The sequence below is a fragment of the Schistocerca serialis genome, chromosome 3 (assembly GCF_023864345.2).
Source record: "Schistocerca serialis cubense isolate TAMUIC-IGC-003099 chromosome 3, iqSchSeri2.2, whole genome shotgun sequence".
NCBI lineage: Eukaryota > Metazoa > Arthropoda > Insecta > Orthoptera > Acrididae > Schistocerca > Schistocerca serialis.
Genome location: NC_064640.1, coordinates 146243982 through 146263530, shown reverse-complemented (window position 1 = coordinate 146263530; position 19549 = coordinate 146243982). Strand labels below are relative to the sequence as shown.

Here is a 19549-nt window from a genome sequence, read left to right as displayed (position 1 = left end):
ATTAGGGACACTGTTGCTCCTGGGGTATCGGCGAGGACCATTCGCAACCGTCTCCATGAAGCTGGGCTACAGTCCCGCACACCGTTACGCCGTCTTCCGCTCACGCCCCAACATCGTGCAGCCCGCCTCCAGTGGTGTCGCGACAGGCGTGAATGGAGGGACGAATGGAGACGTGTCGTCTTCAGCGATGAGAGTCGCTTCTGCCTTGGTGCCAATGATGGTCGTATGCGTGTTTGGCGCCGTGCAGGTGAGCGCCACAATCAGGACTGCATACGACCGAGGCACACAGGGCCAACACCCGGCATCATGGTGTGGGGGGCGATCTCGTACACTGGCCGTACACCATTGGTGATCGTCGAGGGGACACTGAATAGTGCACGGTACATCCAAACCGTCATCGAACCCATCGTTCTACCATTCCTAGACCGGCAAGGGAACTTGCTGTTCCAACAGGACAATGCACGTCCGCATGTATCCCGTGCCACCCAACATGCTCTAGAAGGTGTAAGTCAACTACCCTGGCCAGCAAGATCTCCGGATCTGTCCCCCATTGAGCATGTTTGGGACTGGATGAAGCGTCGTCTCACGCGGTCTGCACGTCCAGCACGAACGCTGGTCCAACTGAGGCGCCAGGTGGAAATGGCATGGCAAGCCGTTCCACAGGACTACATCCAGCATCTCTACGATCGTCTCCATGGGAGAATAGCAGCCTGCATTGCTGCGAAAGGTGGATATACACTGTACTAGTGCCGACATTGTGCATGCTCTGTTGCCTGTGTCTATGTGCCTGTGGTTCTGTCAGTGTGATCATGTGATGTATCTGACTCCAGGAATGTGTCAATAAAGTTTCCCCTTCCTAGGACAATGAATTCACGGTGTTCTTATTTCAATTTCCAGGAGTGTATTTTATGTGCAAACATACACTTTTTTAAATGTACCAATACCTATTGACATTAAAAAACTAAAAATAGGGTAAATAAGAATTTCAGTAGTGTTTCTTGCAGGATTCTAGGTGCGAGTCGTGTACGAGACATCGTATTTTGAAAAGTTCCCACACCTACTCTTGGACAATACCTGTGGTAGCACACACTAAAGAGCAACACAAGTGCATACATTACTTATTTGGTTTCTGACCACTAACGAGAGAACTGACCGTCACAGGTTGTGTTCAACATGACCACCGCTTCGAGTCCGGCATGGAACGACTGCTGCGCACGTGCTAGCATTCCAGCGGAGATGTCCGAGAAGGCTGCAGTAATACATTACGTAGTTGCGTATCATCGGGCATAGCTTGTATGTCCTTGTAGACAGCGTCTTACAGTTTTCCCCACAGAAAAGAGTTTATAGGAGTCAAATCCAGGAAACGGGCCGGCCAAAGTACAGGTCATCTACGTCCATTACAACAATTTGGATAAAATTCGTGAAAAGATACCGTAGCACTTCGTGCACTGTGGGCTGACAGCCGTATTATTGGTACCACAGGGTCATCCTAGTCAACAGAGCAACGCTCTCTTGCGTCATGGAAGATGGCCTATTAGGAGGCTGTGCGCGTTCAGTCGTCTGTGTATGGAAAACGGGCATATGAGCTGATGGTTCACCATCCCACACCACACGTTTACATTCCATGGACGGTGACATTCCACCTGACTAAGCCAACAGAGATTGTCAAAAGACCAATACTGCATGTTTCAAAGGTTCACCTGGCCATGATTGGTAAATATGACTTCATCACTAAACAAGATACATCACACATCTGGCGTATCCGGTCATAATGCCGACGTACACAACTTAACATGATTCTCACAACTGTTTCCATGCAGTTCTTGTTAAGGAGAGACGTAACAGGGATGGAAGCTATGTCGATGGAGAATGCCCAGCACATTTTCCTGACTCATGCCACTTTCTCATGCGGTTGCGAAGAAGCTAATGCGCATATCAACTGTAACAGCAGCAAGAACATTAATTTCCCCCTCTTTTGTCGTCACTTACGTGTATTTCCTTCTGTTACGTTGTCTAGGTGTTACAGTACCACCTACAACTAACTGGGTCAAGAGGTTGATAACTAATTGGCGAGATGGTTGCATTCGTTTGGGATATCTTGCCACATTCACAGTACAAGAATGAAGTGCATTCTTCCTACACTCTCCATACACAATGAACGTGACAGCTCTTTCTGTATTGGTAAATCTTGTCGTCCACTCACGACGTACTGCTTGGATTGTCTCACACTAATTGACTAGTAAGTTGGAATACACTCAATGAACACACAAGCATAGCAACATCCTACTTCGCAACTACGCAGGTTGCGTGGCACAAACAAGTGTTCGTGTAGAAACTTTTCAAAATACTATATCTCGTAAACGACTTGCACTAGACTACTGCAACAAACACTACTGACATTCTAATTTAAATTACTTTTACTTTGTTAATGTCGATAAGCATGATTCCATTTGAAAAAGTGCATGTTTGCACAAAAAATGTACCTTCCAAGTATTATTACAATCTGTTTATCGGCTAACAATACGAGCCCTTGACTACCAATCCATTCTGTGAAAACCGCTCATCAATAGCACTTCCAATTTTCGCAATATTTGCAGTACAAGTTTTAAGTGACTCATCCTGTATGCGAAGTTACCAGAGAAAGCTACTAACGATCACATTGCCTTTGCGCAGGATAGATATTTTAATATTTTTGGTGGCATTTTATAAACACGTTTCATTACTAGTGGAAAAATACTACTATCGAAGTACAAAGATGACGAACATGCACCAGTTTAAAAGACGTGGGCTGAAAAGTTGTGTACCAGGTGCCTCATTCTACATTGTTCAGTCCCTTTAAAAATTTTCTCAAAAATTTTGGTGTGCGAACATATTCGCGCATTTTTTAATATGTACTTCACCTTTCACTCCCACAAGCTCCACCAACTGTATCTCGCTCACACATACTAGTCCATCGCTGTTAAGCCGCTCATATCCGTTCATTCTCTTGCTCATTCTCACTCATCAACCCCGCTCACTGTCATTATCACTCTGAATCTCTCTGCCACTGCCTCCTGTCTCACAGCCACAATGTCCTTCGTTCTGTCCACTGTCACTGTCTCCCTCTTACTCTCTCTTACTGCAACTATCTCATTCATTCGATGCCACTGCTGCTGTTTCTTCCCACTGTTACTATCTCTCTCTTCCTCGTTGTCATTGCCATAGACTCTGTATCTCATTATCACTTGCTCTCACCCTCTTCCACTTTCACCTTCGCTTTATTCGTCTCTCACCGGAACTGTCTTCTTCAGTATGTTCCTGTCATTGTTCCGTCACTATCAACTATGTTCTACTGCCACTGTGTCCTTCTCTTTCTCTGACACTGTTTTTCTCTCCTTCGCTCTTTCCATACCACTATCATTGTTTACTATCTTCCTATATTTATTACTTTTCCATCTCTTTCACAGTGCCACTGTCTCCTTGTCTCTCAGCATGAAACAGTGCGAATTGTTCGCGTCCAAATTTTTGGGAAAATTTATAAGGTGCCGAGGAAGGTAGAATGAGGCAGCTGGCACCCCACTTTTGAGTCACATTCTTTTAAATGAGAGCATATTCGCCTTTTTTTTTGTCCAATAGGGATATTTTTCCTCTGGTTCCCTTCTTTTCCCTGCAGGGCACGTCACTCACGTGAAAAGAACGTTATGTGTCAGTAAAATTTTGATTGTCTACTTATGTGAAATTGAAACAAATTTTACACTGCAGTCCGGATTTTACGTACACAAAAGTTTTGCATGTCCTTCAGTACTACAATATAGGGTTCCCAGAATCCTTTGGATAATAATGGAGACACTTTGCATCATATTTATTCGCCTACTCTACTTTATAAACTACGGTTTCACTTCACTCCGGATGTTACGTGCGTATTACAAGTGAACCTCTGTGTGTCGGAAACGGATAAAGGTATCAAGAAAATTTTCGACTTTGCTCCAGATCTGGATCGTAGCAATACATCACAAAAATCACAGCATTTTACTGTGTATAACAGTCTTGAAACGCGCGGCTCGGCTTTGGTACCCAAAAACTAAGTTTTGGGGTTTTTCTCGATAACGGATAAAGATTTTTGAAAACGGAAAGAATGAACGGCTAGATAAATATCTAGAAATTATACTGTTAACATCTGAGAAATTTGCTGCGGTTTGTTGTTTAGATATCCGCTGCAGAGGGCGAAAAATGGTTAAAAACGCTTTTTTCGGGTATTCTCAAGAACCACCCATAAACTAAATTGTGCATCCATAAATCCGTTAAGGAGCACCGTAGACGATACCTAATGCAAAAAGTACCAACTGATTTTATCCATTTGCATAAGCTGGAAGAAGTGTGTAGTTTTCAAACATTAACGCTAGGCTGTAGGATAATCACATTTAGACGATCCTTCTGTTGAGTCTAGAAACGGTCCCTAGCCCAAAGGCTATCAAAAAAGTTAAACCTACCTTTGTATCACCAAGAAAACCCGAGGCATGAACCGCGGAGAAATCTTGCGCAGCGCTCGTAGATGTCCTCTACTGCTCGAAAAATAAATCAGCAACATGGTATGTTCTTCATAAGTGAACTTATGTTTTCTTTTAATGATAATGATAATAAATACAAAAAATAACTAAAATCTCACACACCACAGTTATGGTACTGTGTATCTTTCAACGTTAATGTTTGTACATATGCAATAAAAATTAGAAGGGACACACTATGGATCCACTTGTACAATTACGACAGTGTGTATCTTCAGATATCTAGTCATATTACTCATTTAACATGATCATCTATATATCTTATTACATTCCAAGATATTTTAAATTGTAATAACATTTGAAAAAACCTTATTGGCGAGCGTTTACACTATTTTTGCACAATGTATCCTCTCGCCACAGATGCACACTATCTGTAACTTAAAATACGCTAACTAGTTTCAGATTTCTTAATACAATTTTATGAATCATCTAAAAATACTAATGAATGCAACTTTAAAATTTGTTTCTGTATGTCACGTGCATTATGTACAGTAGCACAAAAGAGTAGTTAGTTACATGGCCACCAAGGGTACGGCGCTCCTCATTCACCTCCTTTTACAATATGTTTTATCAATGTTGTGCGTATGAATGAAATACTGCTTTCTCTAAAGATCTGAAAATTTTGTGGAGTGCGGCAAAAGGATGTAATCCAGGAGCAAATAATGCTTCTGACGAGTACCAGCTGTGTCTGACTAATCACCTTGCGATAAATGTGGTAAGGGTATTTAAGGATAAAAGTGGAATGAGGTGTAGTATTGATGGAGCACTATGTCTGAAGAGCGGGGATTCTTGTTAAGCACTGCGAAGTATAAGAGCAAGAGGTGGAGACTGGACACAGATGACTGAAATGGGGACGGGGGTTCTATTTTTGATCATTAATGAAAGGAGCTTATGGGCTACGACTGTAGTTGGTGGGATGGGCAAAGGGAATCTTTTAAGGTTTCCTTCGGATAGAAGTTATGTTAGCACTGACGCTGTAGTGGTCCAGGGCTGAAAAGTGTTTTACACCTCTACGAACGTCTCTACTCTGCAGGCTACTTTATGGTGCGTGGCGGAGGCTAAGGATCGGTAGGATGGTTAGGATAAGGAAGCTATGAGATTTTAGTTTTCTAATATACAGGAGATACACAATTCAGTGAAATATTCAATGCATTTGAGGACGGGAAGCAATTGGAATAGTATGAAGATTGTGTGCAGCAGAAAGAAGCAAGATACAGAAGGTGCGGTGGAATGCATCGCCTAAGAACGTTTAAGGAGTGGTAAAATCTTGGGGATGTGGAGAACCAAGCTACGTTGCTGTACGTGAGAATAGGTCAGATAAGGAAGTTTGAAGGCTGTAATGCCAATTTGCGTCCTGTAAGTAGTTTTAGTCTATGTTGTTGAATGGTCTATTACATCACATAACCAGGTTAGTTTGAAGTGAGCAGTTAGTCCCAAATATAGTGTATTAACATAGCCTATGGCATTAGTGTGGATGCAGAGGTGGAAATATGGGAGACTGAAAGAGTATTCGCTGGGCCATGACGAGCTTGATTTTTAGGTATTGCAGTTAAGCAAGGGATGGAGTTATTGAGTTGAATTTTAGGAGACTGCTGGTTATTTCGGTGATTACATCTGCATCTACATATACATACATACTCCGCAATCCACCGTACGGTGCGTGGCGGAGGGTACCTCGTATCACAACTAGCATCTTCTCTCCCTGTTCCACTCCCAAACAGAACGAGGGAAAAATGACTGCCGATATGCCTCTGTACGAGCCCTAATCTCTCTTATCTTATCTTTGTGGTCTTTCCGCGAAATGTAAGTTGGTGGCAGTAAAATTGTACTGCAGCCAGCCTCAAATGCTGGTTCTCTAAATTTCCTTAGTAGCGATTCACGAAAAGAACGCCTCCTTTCCTCCTGAGACTCCCACCCGAGTTCCTGAAGCATTTCCGTAACACTCGCGTGATGATCAAACCTACCAGTAACAAATCTAGCAGCCCGCCTCTGAATTGCTTCTATGTCCTCCCTCAATCCGACCTGATAGGGATCCCAAACGCTTGAGCAGTACTCAAGAATAGGTCGTATTAGTGTTTTATAAGGGGTCTCCTTTACAGATGAACCACATCTTCCCAAAATTCTACCAGTGAACCGACTACGACTCTCCGCCTTCCCCACAACTGCCATTACATGCTTGTCCCACTTCAATCGCTCTTCAGTGTTACGCCCAAATATTTAATTAATATCAATATTATATTATTATATTAATTAGTTAAAGATGTTGTAATTTACGCAAAATCGCTTATACATAAAGACAGAGTAATAAGCAAGAACGAAACTGGGAGTGTGGGAAGGTGCAGCGTGTTTGTTTTGCAGTGTCACCGGAGACGGTGGTGATCCCGATCGTGTCGTGCATCTTGGGCTTTCCGCTGCTGGCGCTGCTCGTCATCTGCTGCCTGCGTCGGCGCGCCAAGCTGGCACGTGAGAGGGCGCGGCGCCGCGCTGGGTGAGTACCCAAACAAACAAACACAAGTTCTCGTTTTAATACACACTGTTAAACAAAAGTATAGAGAGTATCAGGTAGCGTCTTAGGAAGACAAAACGAATATGCACCTCCTCCAGTTGAAGCTGTTTGATCTATGATCTACCAGAATACATCTTAAAAGAATAGCTATTAATTACCAAAAGTAAAGCTACTGACTGGCTACCTTCCCCCCGTTAGAATGTTTACCGTATCATCTAATTCCAACTTCTCACTAAATTGCACACCCGTGTTCATAATACTCTGTCAACAAACTCGACTCCCTTAATTCTAAAGTTTTCTCTCTAGCCCCAGCCCTGGTACACTACCACACCTATACCGACACATTACTACAACTCTATACCTACACACAATCCGTAACCTCTCCTTACGAAACTTCAACCGACTCCCTCCACCACAATAATGAAACCCGCCATTATATTTACGCTTTTACTCAACAATCCACAACCGTCTAATTCACTGAAATAAAACTCTAAAATACCTTGGACTAACATTAGATGAAAAACTAACCTTGAATCCCCAACTAATAACCATTCAAAATAAAACCGATAATATATTAAAACTGATAACTAGCTAACCGTGAAGCCACAGTCCATGACCAATATCTTACAGGATAAACTTGTACCCTACCAACAAAATTTCGGTAATTAATCAGGGATGTTTTCGAAATATTTTAATGTAAAGTACTGACGTTCCTAGTGGACCGTTAGAGAGTAATTTCATTTTGCTTGACTTCTTACCCCCATGTTTGTGTAGCAAATACGCTGAAAATATCTGAGCAACGGTCTAAATTTCGATAGTATGTGCTATGTGCCTCGTTTGGAAACAATCTTGTTTTAAAATTTTTCTTTTTAAAATTCAGTCTTGATCACACCACGTATGTTACAAGAACGTAGGTGACCGGTTTCGGTCATATCACATGACCATCATCAGACCCATGGCATCCTTCGAAGATGGTAGGTGGAGCACTCTTCTCAGCTGCTGTGATGTCATCCATCTCCGAAGGATGCCATGGGTCTGATGATGGTCATGTGATATGACCGAATCCGGTTACCTATGTTCTTGTAACATACGTGGTGTGATCAAGACTGAATTTTAAGAACAAAAATTTAAAAAATTTTTGATCACCATTCCAAAAAGTCTATTAATCTTGTTTTATTCACTCCACTTGCTGTTGACAACAAATCACCCACTTCACTTTTCGTCCTCAGGCTGCCTTTCAGTATTGCCCTATACTGTCTCGGATTTGTTTTTTTGTCAGTTGCACGTTAACAACGATACACGGTAGTGCGGATGCCGTTCACTGATGAAGAATTGGTCGATATGCATCTTTAAATATGGCTTCACTGAATGCGATGAAAGTGTGGCACAATGATTCCAGCTGAGCTGATTCTACATGACGGCAACCACATTACACTACTTTTGCATTATACTGTGTTTTGCTTTGCACGTTTTGGTGATTGCATATTAAAGGTTTTTTCAGATGTACAGGTATTTTCAGGGAAACAATGGCAACTGGCGCAAAAAAATCGAATAAGTCGCAATTACGTATTGGTTATTCAGAATTCCCCGTTTGTCAGTTTTTATGAGTGATTATCGAGGCAAGGTTTTCTGCTTTATTAATTTAGAGCTTTCTAGTTAATTGTATTTTATTACTTAAATGTGAGCTTTCGCATAAAGGCTAGCTATATAAATACACTCCTGGAAATGTAAAAAAGAACACATTGACACCGGTGTGTCAGACCCACCATACTTGCTCCAGACACTGCGAGAGGGCTGTACAAGCAATGATCACACGCACGGCACAGCGGACACACCAGGAACCGCGGTGTTGGCCGTCGAATGGCGCTAGCTGCGCAGCATTTGTGCACCGCCGCCGTCAGTGTCAGCCAGTTTGCCGTGGCATACGGAGCTCCATCGCAGTCTTTAACACTGGTAGCATGCCGCGACAGCGTGGACGTGATCCGTATGTGCAGTTGACGGACTTTGAGCGAGGGCGTATAGTGGGCATGCGGGAGGCCGGGTGGACGTACCGCCGAATTGCTCAACACGTGGGGCGTGAGGTCTCCACAGTACATCGATGTTGTCGCCAGTGGTCGGCGGAAGGTGCACGTGCCCGTCGACCTGGGACCGGACCGCAGCGACGCACGGATGCACGCCAAGACCGTAGGATCCTACGCAGTGCCGTAGGGGACCGCAACGCCACTTCCTAGCAAATTAGGGACACTGTTGCTCCTGGAGTATCGGCGAGGACCATTCGCAACCGTCTCCATGAAGCTGGGCTACGGTCCCGCACACCGTTAGGCCGTCTTCCGCTCACGCCCCAACATCGTGCAGCCCGCCTCCAGTGGTGTCGCGACAGGCGGGAATGGAGGGACGAATGGAGACGTGTCGTCTTCAGCGATGAGAGTCGCTTCTGCCTTGGTGCCAATGATGGTCGTATGTGTGTTTGGCGCCGTGCAGGTGAGCGCCACAATGAGGACTGCATACGACCGAGGCACACAGGGCCAACACCCGGCGTCATGGTGTGGGGAGCGATCTCCTACACTGGCCGTACACCACTGGTGATCGTCGAGGGGACACTGAATAGTGCACGGTACATCCAAACCGTCATCGAACCCATCATTCTACCATTCCTAGACCGGCAAGGGAACTTGCTGTTCCAACAGGACAATGCACGTCCGCATGTATCCCGTGCCACCCAACGTGCTCTAGAAGGTGTAAGTCAACTACCCTGGCCAGCAAGATCTCCGGATCTGTCCCCCATTGAGCATGTTTGGGACTGGATGAAGCGTCGTCTCACGCGGTCTGCACGTCCAGCACGAACGCTGGTCCAACTGAGGCGCCAGGTGGAAATGACATGGCAAGCCGTTCCACAGGACTACATCCAGCATCTCTACGATCGTCTCCATGGGAGAATAGCAGCCTGCATTGCTGCGAAAGGTGGATATACACTGTACTAGTGCCGACATTGTGCATGCTCTGTTGCCTGTGTCTATGTGCCTGTGGTTCTGTCAGTGTGATCATGTGATGTATCTGACCCCAGGAATGTGTCAATAAAGTTTCCCCTTCCTGGGACAATGAATTCACGGTGTTCTTATTTCAATTTCCAGGAGTGTAGTTACTCATTTCATTCCATGTTTTTCGTAATCGTGAAAGTGAATGTAGCTTTGCATGATTTGATAACTATTTTACATTTTATGTATATGTGTTAATTTTTAAGCAAAATTCGTTTTATACTATCTTTTTATAGACACTAATATCTGCTTTGATATGTCTGAAATCAACATCGTCTGGTTTTTATGCCCCAAGATGGCATCATCACCATCCATTGTCGCATAAAACGTGAGCTCAAAGATAACGTCATCGACGCAAACGTTAAATGTGGCATGCTGCAGTAGTTGTCTCAGGTGTCTCTCATTCAATGACATGACGCAGCTGCATACGGCAACACAGCTATACACGCCTTTGAACTACACTACTGGAAATGGAAAAAAGAACACATTGACACCGGTGTGTCAGACCCACCATACTTGCTCCGGACACTGCGAGAGGGCTGTACAAGCAATGATCACACGCACGGCACAGCGGACACACCAGGAACCGCGGTGTTGGCCGTCGAATGGCGCTAGCTGCGCAGCATTTGTGCACCGCCGCCGTCAGTGTCAGCCAGTTTGCCGTGGCATACGGAGCTCCATCGCAGTCTTTAACACTGGTAGCATGCCGCGACAGCGTGGACGTGAACTGTATGTGCAGTTAACGGACTTTGAGCGAGGGCGTATAGTGGGCATGCGGGAGGCCGGGTGGACGTACCGCCGAATTGCTCAACACGTGGGGCGTGAGGTCTCCACAGTACATCGATGTTGTCGCCAGTGGTCGGCGGAAGGTGCACGTGCCCATCGACCTGGGACCGGACCGCAGCGACGCACGGATGCACGCCAAGACCGTAGGATCCTACGCAGTGCCGTAGGGGACCGAACAGCCACTTCCCAGCAAATTAGGGACACTGTTGCTCCTGGGGTATCGGCGAGGACCATTCGCAACCGTCTCCATGAAGCTGGGCTACGGTCCCGCACACCGTTAGGCCGTCTTCCGCTCACGCCCCAACATCGTGCAGCCCGCCTCCAGTGGTGTCGCGACAGGCGTGAATGGAGGGACGAATGGAGACGTGTCGTCTTCAGCGATGAGAGTCGCTTCTGCCTTGGTGCCAATGATGGTCGTATGCGTGTTTGGCGCCGTGCAGGTGAGCGCCACAATCAGGACTGCATACGACCGAGGCACACAGGGCCAACACCCGGCGTCATGGTGTGGGGAGCGATCTCCTACACTGGCCGTACACCACTGGTGATCGTCGAGCGGACACTGAATAGTGCACGGTACATCCAAACCGTCATCGAACCCATCATTCTACCATTCCTAGACCGGCAAGGGAACTTGCTGTTTCAACAGGACAATGCACGTCCGCATGTATCCCGTGCCACCCAACGTGCTCTAGAAGGTGTAAGTCAACTACCCTGGCCAGCAAGATCTCCGAATCTGTCCCCCATTGAGCATGTTTGGGACTGGATGAAGCGTCGTCTCATGCGGTCTGCACGTCCAGCACGAACGCTGGTCCAACTGAGGCGCCAGGTGGAAATGGCATGGCAAGCCGTTCCACAGGACTACATCCAGCATCTCTACGATCGTCTCCATGGGAGAATAGCAGCCTGCATTGCTGCGAAAGGTGGATATACACTATACTAGTGCCGACATTGTGCATGCTCTGTTGCCTGTGTCTATGTGCCTGTGGTTCTGTCAGTGTGATCATGTGATGTATCTGACCCCAGGAATGTGTCAATAAAGTTTCCCCTTCCTGGGACAATGAATTCACGGTGTTCTTATTTCAATTTCCAGGAGTGTATATGACATTTCCTCAATCTCCACAGTGACGTTATCCGACTGTCATAGATTTTGATTTCGTTCTTCATTTAAAATGATTACGTATCCAATATCACTTGCATTATGGTGACGCAGTGAATGAATATGTCATCATCCCACTATTAACCAAGAACGTATCAGCAGTGTACACACAGAGGCACACATATGTTGTTCACATTGTCTCAGTTTTGGAAGAAAATACGTAGACAAAAGTTGAAAATAAGTACTTGCATGGAAGGTAGAAATCACTGTTATCCCAATTAATGAGATAATTTTGACATATTACATCATTCTTCGCGCATGCATCTGGCACAGCAATATTTCTTCTTGAGATGTATCGGCAGATAACCGTACAGTCCTCTTCAGGGCATGTAAGAAACTGAACTGAAACTACGTGACACAACAATGTACAGTAAATGCACGAATTGCGTATTTTGTCAACTGGTCACAGACTCATCTTGAAGCTGGCAATACGATCATCAGCCTAAATATCGGAAGAAGAATACTGCTGTCCCGAATATACGACCACAGGCGATGGAATGCAGGGCGTATCATAATTAATGGCGTACACGCATACAATTGAAATTATGAGATACTAGAAGCAGAAAAGTCTCACTAAACGTAAGTCCGCAAACGAACACTAACACTCTGCAAGATGAAACTTCCTGGCAGATTAAAACTGTGTGCAGGACCGAAACTCGAACTCTGGGCCTTTGCCGTTGGGAGGCAAGTGCTCTACCAACTGAGCTGCCCAAGCACGACTCGAGACCTGTCCTCACAGCTTTACTTCCGCCTGAAACTCGTCTCCTAATCACCGACCAACGACCCGGCTTCACATTTTCCGTACTATCTTTAAAACATCAGAAGCCAGGACGATACCTCTGATAAAGATTGTGGCCCTTTTCCTCACCTTAATTGTCGGGACCAAGTTTTAATCTATCTTTAAAAATCTCACTGCCCACTGGACTTCAACCTCTAAGATTCCTTCCTTCGTCGTCCAGAAGCTTCTTTCCACATTACGTTTGCCAGGAATCCTTTGTTTCATTATTCAACACTAGATGAAGGATACACGTCTCTGTACTAGCAGTTGAATACGCCAAAGTGCAGTGTCATTTCATTACGAAACGGTTGAAAGTTTGCTTTATTCTGTTATTGTTTGATATGGTTTTCTTAGTGCGTTGTTGATCACAACCTCCTGTATAGGTGTGATCCATTAGCAGATATCGTGAATCAAAACACAGCAATTCTTGCCAATGCAACATACTTACGAATACACTTTACATTTTACGATTATGTAGCAATAACGAAAGTGAGTAGTGTTTACCATGTCTGTAGAGCTCAACAAGCTACATATGGCGTGGATCATGGGGAAGTCAGGCAATCTGAGCTGGGAACGGGTGTGGTGACTCTAGGGTTACAATGCTGGAGGCTGTCCGTGCTCTGGATGTTCTTCAGCACATACCTTGCGATTTGGCGGTGGAACTTTTTGTGTCACTGAGAAATAGGATCTTGTCTAAACCAACTATATCTCAAGAATGGTACAAACTTCAATCAAATAACGCAGCCTTAACGTGTGCGACTTTCAATTCCCTAAATTTTCTAGTAGCTCGTTGGAAATTTATGGATCCTACAAAATCAAGCACCAACGTCATAGCTGTTTTGTAATGAATATATATCATGGGGTAGTCCACACGAGAATTCTTTCAAAACCAAGTCAAATGACGGAGGTAATATTATAGCACACATTAGAACCATATGTTACATTTCTAGGACACCTAGTATAAAATTTCCGTTGTTTCCAAGCAAAGTGGTTACAATGTTCAGGGGAAAGATGACTTACAGAGAAAAATTTAAGGATGAGTAGATTTTTTGTAGTATGTAAGATTCCTTCGAGTGTACTCCTCTCCTCCAGTTCACGAGCAGTCGCTGCAGAGGGGCAAGTGGCGGCCGCGGTGGTCTCGCGGTTCTAGGCGCGCAGTCTGGAACCGCGCGACTGCTACGGTCGCAGGTTCGAATCCTGCCTCGAGCATGGATGTGTGTGATGTCCTCAGGTTAGTTAGGTTTAAGTAGTTCTAAGTTCTAGGGGACTGATGACCACAGCTGTTAAGTCCCATAGTGCTCAGAGCCATTTGAACCATTTAGAGGGGCAAGTGCCTGATAATTACCAAATGTTCGCTCTGTCTGCCCCAACAGAAAGAACTTTATAGATCATGAGCCAAAGTCGGAACTCATCAAGCAGCTTTCCATCATTTCCACCCATGGATTGGGTGGGGGCGGTTTAAGGTACGCAGTGTGCAATAGCGTTTAACATCCTCATACCCAAGGGATCAGTCTGCTTCTTATCACCTAATACGTATCTAATTAACATGGAGTAAAACTCACTCTACAGCACTCGCACGCACAGCTCGGTAGAAAGTGGTCAATGACTCGACCAGGTTTCGATTTGGATTCATCTGCCAAACGCAGCAGCATCTAACGGTAATCCAACTACATGGGTGCCGTTCGGCCAGTTTTCTGTACGTTAACAATACGTCAGTGTCCGAGAATGAGTGGATCGTGTTGCAAAAGCTATTCATCATAATCGATGAAGATCCCTGCCCACACCCTTAGGAGCATCAGCAAATTGTAGCTAAATACTTGGTGAAATAACGAATGCCTCTATGTCATCAGAGCAAAAGTGTACCCCCGTATAGATTTAATTTGTGTTACAGCAATTGTTTTTCATATAATCGATCAAGTCACGTTAAAGTATGACACCACCTATGTTCGACGACAACGTGCAAACACCGTTCACAGTCGGCAGCCCTGACAAAATGGTTCAAATGGCTCTAAGCACTATGGGACTTAACTTCTGAGATCATCAGTCCCCTAGACTTAGAACTACTTAAACCTAACTAACCTAAGGACACCACACACATCCATGACCGAGGCAGGATTCGAACGTGCGACCGTAGCAGCAGCGTGGTTACGGAGTGAAGCGCCTAGAACCGCTCGGCCACGACGACCGGCCAGCGCTACCATTGGAGAGTATATAAAGCGTGTGGCGGGACGCGGATAACAGTGCAGTAGTTGTTCTATTGCGTAAACTGAGCGAAGTGTCTGACGTTCAAAAGGCATTATCATTGGCTTTCATGGCAGGGGTGGAAATACTTCCGAAATGACGAAGTTTTTAAACTGTTCAGGTCCCGCAGTGGTTAAAGTACACTGTGCATAGCAAAATGGCGCTATCCAAAACCTACTCAGAGGCAACTGTGTTGCACCCTGGGCCATAGATGACAGGGTGAATGGTGCTTGCGGAGATGTGTACGTGAGAATAGACGTACAACTGTTGAGCAACTGATCACCCAGATGAACCGAGGGGCTACCAACAGTACTTCGCCAACGATCATTCGGCGAACATTGCTGCGGTTGGGCTTCCACAGCAGGTGCCGGGTTCATGAAGCCATGCTGACTGTTGTTCATCGCCAACAAAGTCTGGGACTTAGACGCTAATACCGCAACTGGACGTCCACTGAATGCCGACAGATGGCTGTTTCAGCTGAATCACGTTTTTTGCTCCATCGAACAAGTGGCCGGTTGTGTGTAGGGCGTGAAACGTCTAAAAGCAGACACCCTGCAACAATCGAGGGAAATGCTTCTGTCGCATTCCCTGGATGACCTGGTCAATGGATCAACAAAAGTGTGCATTTATCCTTGAGGACCACATCCACCCCGACATACAGTATATTTTCCCTCGGTACTATGACATCTATCAGCAGGACAATGCAACCTGTCACACAGTTTGCAGTGTACGCGCGTTGCTCTAAAAGCACCACAATGAGATTATCGGACTCTTATGGCCACGAATCTCCTCAGATTTAAACAAACTCGAGAAGCTGTGGGACCACCTCGATTGGGTTGTTCGTGCCATGGATCCTCCAACAAAAGACCTAGCACGTCTGGCCACTGTAGTGGAGTTGGCATGGCTCCACACCCCTGCCGGTGCCTTCCAGAACCTCAATGATTCTCTTCCAGCCGATCTCCCAGCGGTCTGTGCTGCAAAAGGTGGTTAGTCAGGCTTTTGACAGGCGATCACATCAGTATGATTGGACAGTGTAAAATGAATTAAATGAAGTTAGCCGGGTGATGTTGTAAGTAGGCTGTTTATGTATTCTTATTGGTAACGCCACGTAGCGCTCTGTATGAAAATCACTGGCTGTGCTGTGTGCAGTCTGTGGCTGCTTTGCATTGTGGTAATACTCGCCACTGTAGCGTTGGGCAGTTGGCTGTTAACAGCGCGCAGCGTTGCGCAGTTGGAGGTGAGCCGCCAGCAGTGGTGGATGTGGGGAGAGAAATGGCGGAGTTTTGAAATTTGTAAGACTGGATGTCATGAACTGCTATATATATTATGACTTTTGAACACTAGTAAGGTAAATACATTGTTTGTTCTCTATCAAAATCTTTCATTTGCTAACTATGCATATCAGTAGTTAGTGCCTTCAGTAGTTTGAATCTTTTATTTAGCTAGCAGTAGTGGCGCTCGCTGTATTGCTGTACCTTGAGTAACGAAGAGTTTTGTGAGGTAAGTGATTTGTGAAAGGTATAGGTTAATGTTAGTCAGGGCCATTCTTTTGTAGGGATTATTGAAAGTCAGATTGCGTTGCGCTAAAAATATTGTGTGTCAGTTTACAGTCTTTTATAATTGTTCAAAGGGGACGTTTCAATGTCTTCGATAACTCCAATATCCCGACTGGTGCACACCCCGTCATTTTCAAGGCACAAATGCAATGTGAGAGCGCTTTGCAACAAAACATGAAACCTCGGTATGTGGAGCATATTTAGAAAGATAGCACACATACTATAACACTAACGCCATCACAAAACCAAGATGACTGAAGTCACAAGTTATCGGTGGTGAATATTCCCAACAGGTGAGCAAGTAACATTAATTCTGTACCTCTTTTATTTGACCAACGAGAGAGCTGCATTCCAAGCAAAATTTAAGCACAAACCTCCATCTCTATATATTAGGTTATTTTGTAATTGAATCTCAACTGATTCCTCAATAACACTTCCTCAATAGCTGGAAGTGCATACCAGAATCTCAGTGTTGTAATATTCCATAACATGACCAATGTCAAGTAAATTTTGTGTAATAGCTGACGCTCACTACGCCGGTCCTCCACGAGCTTGACGGTCTGGCGAGTATGACATGCCATAACTGCAAAGCGTGTGGTAGACACGAGCCTTATGGAAACTGACCGTAGACCATGATTCAGTGTCTGAACTCATCGCGATTAGAAAACGCGGCGTGGCAGAAAGAATCAGGCCACGACGGCAGGCCACAGCGTTCAGTGGGAAGGGACACCGCGCAGGCAAGAGCGACTCCTGTGGCTGCGTCACCTGTCACACAGTCAAAGTTGCCGAAACTGCACTAACAGCTAGCACGTATAGCGACTTTGTCGTGGCGATAGACAATTTGACAACGTCGTTCCGGAAACAGAATCTTTAAGTGAGCGATCCTTTGTTTCTGTATAGTGTGATTTAATTTTTTATATTTGTTACAAGTTACATATTTTGTACAGAAATTGGTAACTTAGACGATGGCCATCTTCTCTCCTGTTAGCCTTGCGAAATGGTAGCTACGAGGGCTATCCACTAAGTACATGACGTTTTGGAATTTAAAAAAAATAAAGTATTGGAAATTTTTTTATTATATACAGATGAAAGCCACACATAAATACTACTTTTCTACATAGTTGCCATTTAAATTAAGGCACTTATCGTAGCAATGGACGAGCTTGGAAATTCCTTCGTCGTAAAATTCGGCCGCCTGCGCCTTCAACCACTTCTTGAAGCTGTGCGTCGTCATCAAAACGCTACATAGCCAACCACTTCTTCATTGCTGGGAATAAGTGGAAGTCGCTCGGTGCCAGGTCGGGGCTGTACGGCGGATGAGGAAACAACTCCCACTTAAAAGATTCGAGAACTTCACGAGTGGCATTTGCCGTGTGGGCCCGGGCGTTGTCGTGAATCTGCAAGATCTTTGAGCCCAACTTTCCCCTGCGCTTGTTTTGTATTGATCTTCTGAGGTTGTGCAAAGTTTGACAATACCTTTGAGAGTTTATTGTAGTGCCTCTTTCCAGGAAATCCACAAAAAAAACACCTTTTCGGTCCCAAAAGAGGTAACCACGTGGTTGAAGGCGCAGGCGGCCGAATTTTACGACGAAGGAATTTCCAAGCTCGTCCATCGCTACGATAAGTGCCTTAATTTAAATGGCAACTATGTAGAAAAGTAGTATTTAAGTGTGGCTTTCATCTGTATATAATAAAAAAAATTCCAATACTTTGTTTATTTTTAATTCCAAAACGTAATGTACTTTGTGGATAGCCCTCGTATAATAAAAAGATGTTGGATGCACGACATTAGTAGAAACAGGAAAAGCTAAGGGGAATACCATCCCCTGTATATTGAACTAGAGACTCTTGAAGATAGATTTTCAAGCATCTTCACACATCGTGAGGTTGTTTTTTCAGGATATGATACTGTTATGATGTACTACTTTTCTCACTCAGATAGGAACTTCTATTTCACTACTTGGTCCTCTAGTATTGAGCATTCACCAAGTGAAATTCATATAAATCATTCTCGCCATTTTTTTATTTTCTACATTATCAATTGTCGTCTTTCCAGATACCTCACAACTAAAAACACAAGCGGGACAACCGTATTTTACGTTCTGTGTAATATTCTGCCATTTAAAGGACAGTAAAGAAAATTTGCACTGGAATTTAGAAAGTTTTGCCCAACTACAGAAGAAATTATTTGATTGTGTCAACAATGAAACAGCTGAGTCAGTCGTAGCACAAAGACCTGCACTGTAGCATATGATAATGCATTTAACTGCAGAACCGTCTCTGTTGATTTTTCTGTAAGTGGTACTTTCTTAGACTAATAGTAGCATCACATTTGAATAACTAAAAACCTGTAAAAGAAAGAGAATCAAGCGATACATCTACATCCAACATCAAATTTCTGTTTATGTGTAGTTCAGGAGGTAAACCCTTTAGTGACTGCAGATTTTAAGTATACAACAAATTTTAGGATCGTTGACAAGATTATGCCAATGGTTGTCCTCATAAGATCAGAAGTATTGCTTTAAATTTTACTGTGGAATAACTGTATGGAGTAATATCTTTGGCTGTTCGTGTCAGAACCAAGCATGGAAATAATCCGTTTGGATGTCAGGAAAACCATGTGGGTGTAGACAATTAATGTTTGCTTCAAAGAGACAAATAATTCCCTCACACACAATCCAATTTCAACAAATGTGATGGTGCTTCCTATTTGATTTTCTTCATATTGTTTTCCATTGTGATCATGTTGTTATGTACATAGTACAGTAAACTAGATTGTAATATTTACTAATTAATTTCCAGTGCCTACTACAGAACTGTTTTTCAGTACACTTTGTGTAATATATCGTATGTGTGAATATTATAAACTTTGTAAAAATGTTTAACATTTCGATCCACTTCAGCAGCTACATCACTTCATAATGTTGGCCGTTTTCTAAATGTTCTT

General features: G+C 44.3%; 1 protein-coding gene across 1 annotated transcript in view; it reads left to right on the top strand.

The window, feature by feature from the left end:
- LOC126471551 (uncharacterized) overlaps positions 1-19549 on the top strand; it is a 1058515-nt gene that overhangs the window by 599075 nt on the left and 439891 nt on the right. Inside the window, exon 3 of the mRNA XM_050099778.1 lies at positions 6903-7032. Within this exon, the coding sequence (XP_049955735.1) occupies positions 6903-7032 (130 nt within the window). The remainder of the gene's footprint in view (positions 1-6902; positions 7033-19549) is intronic.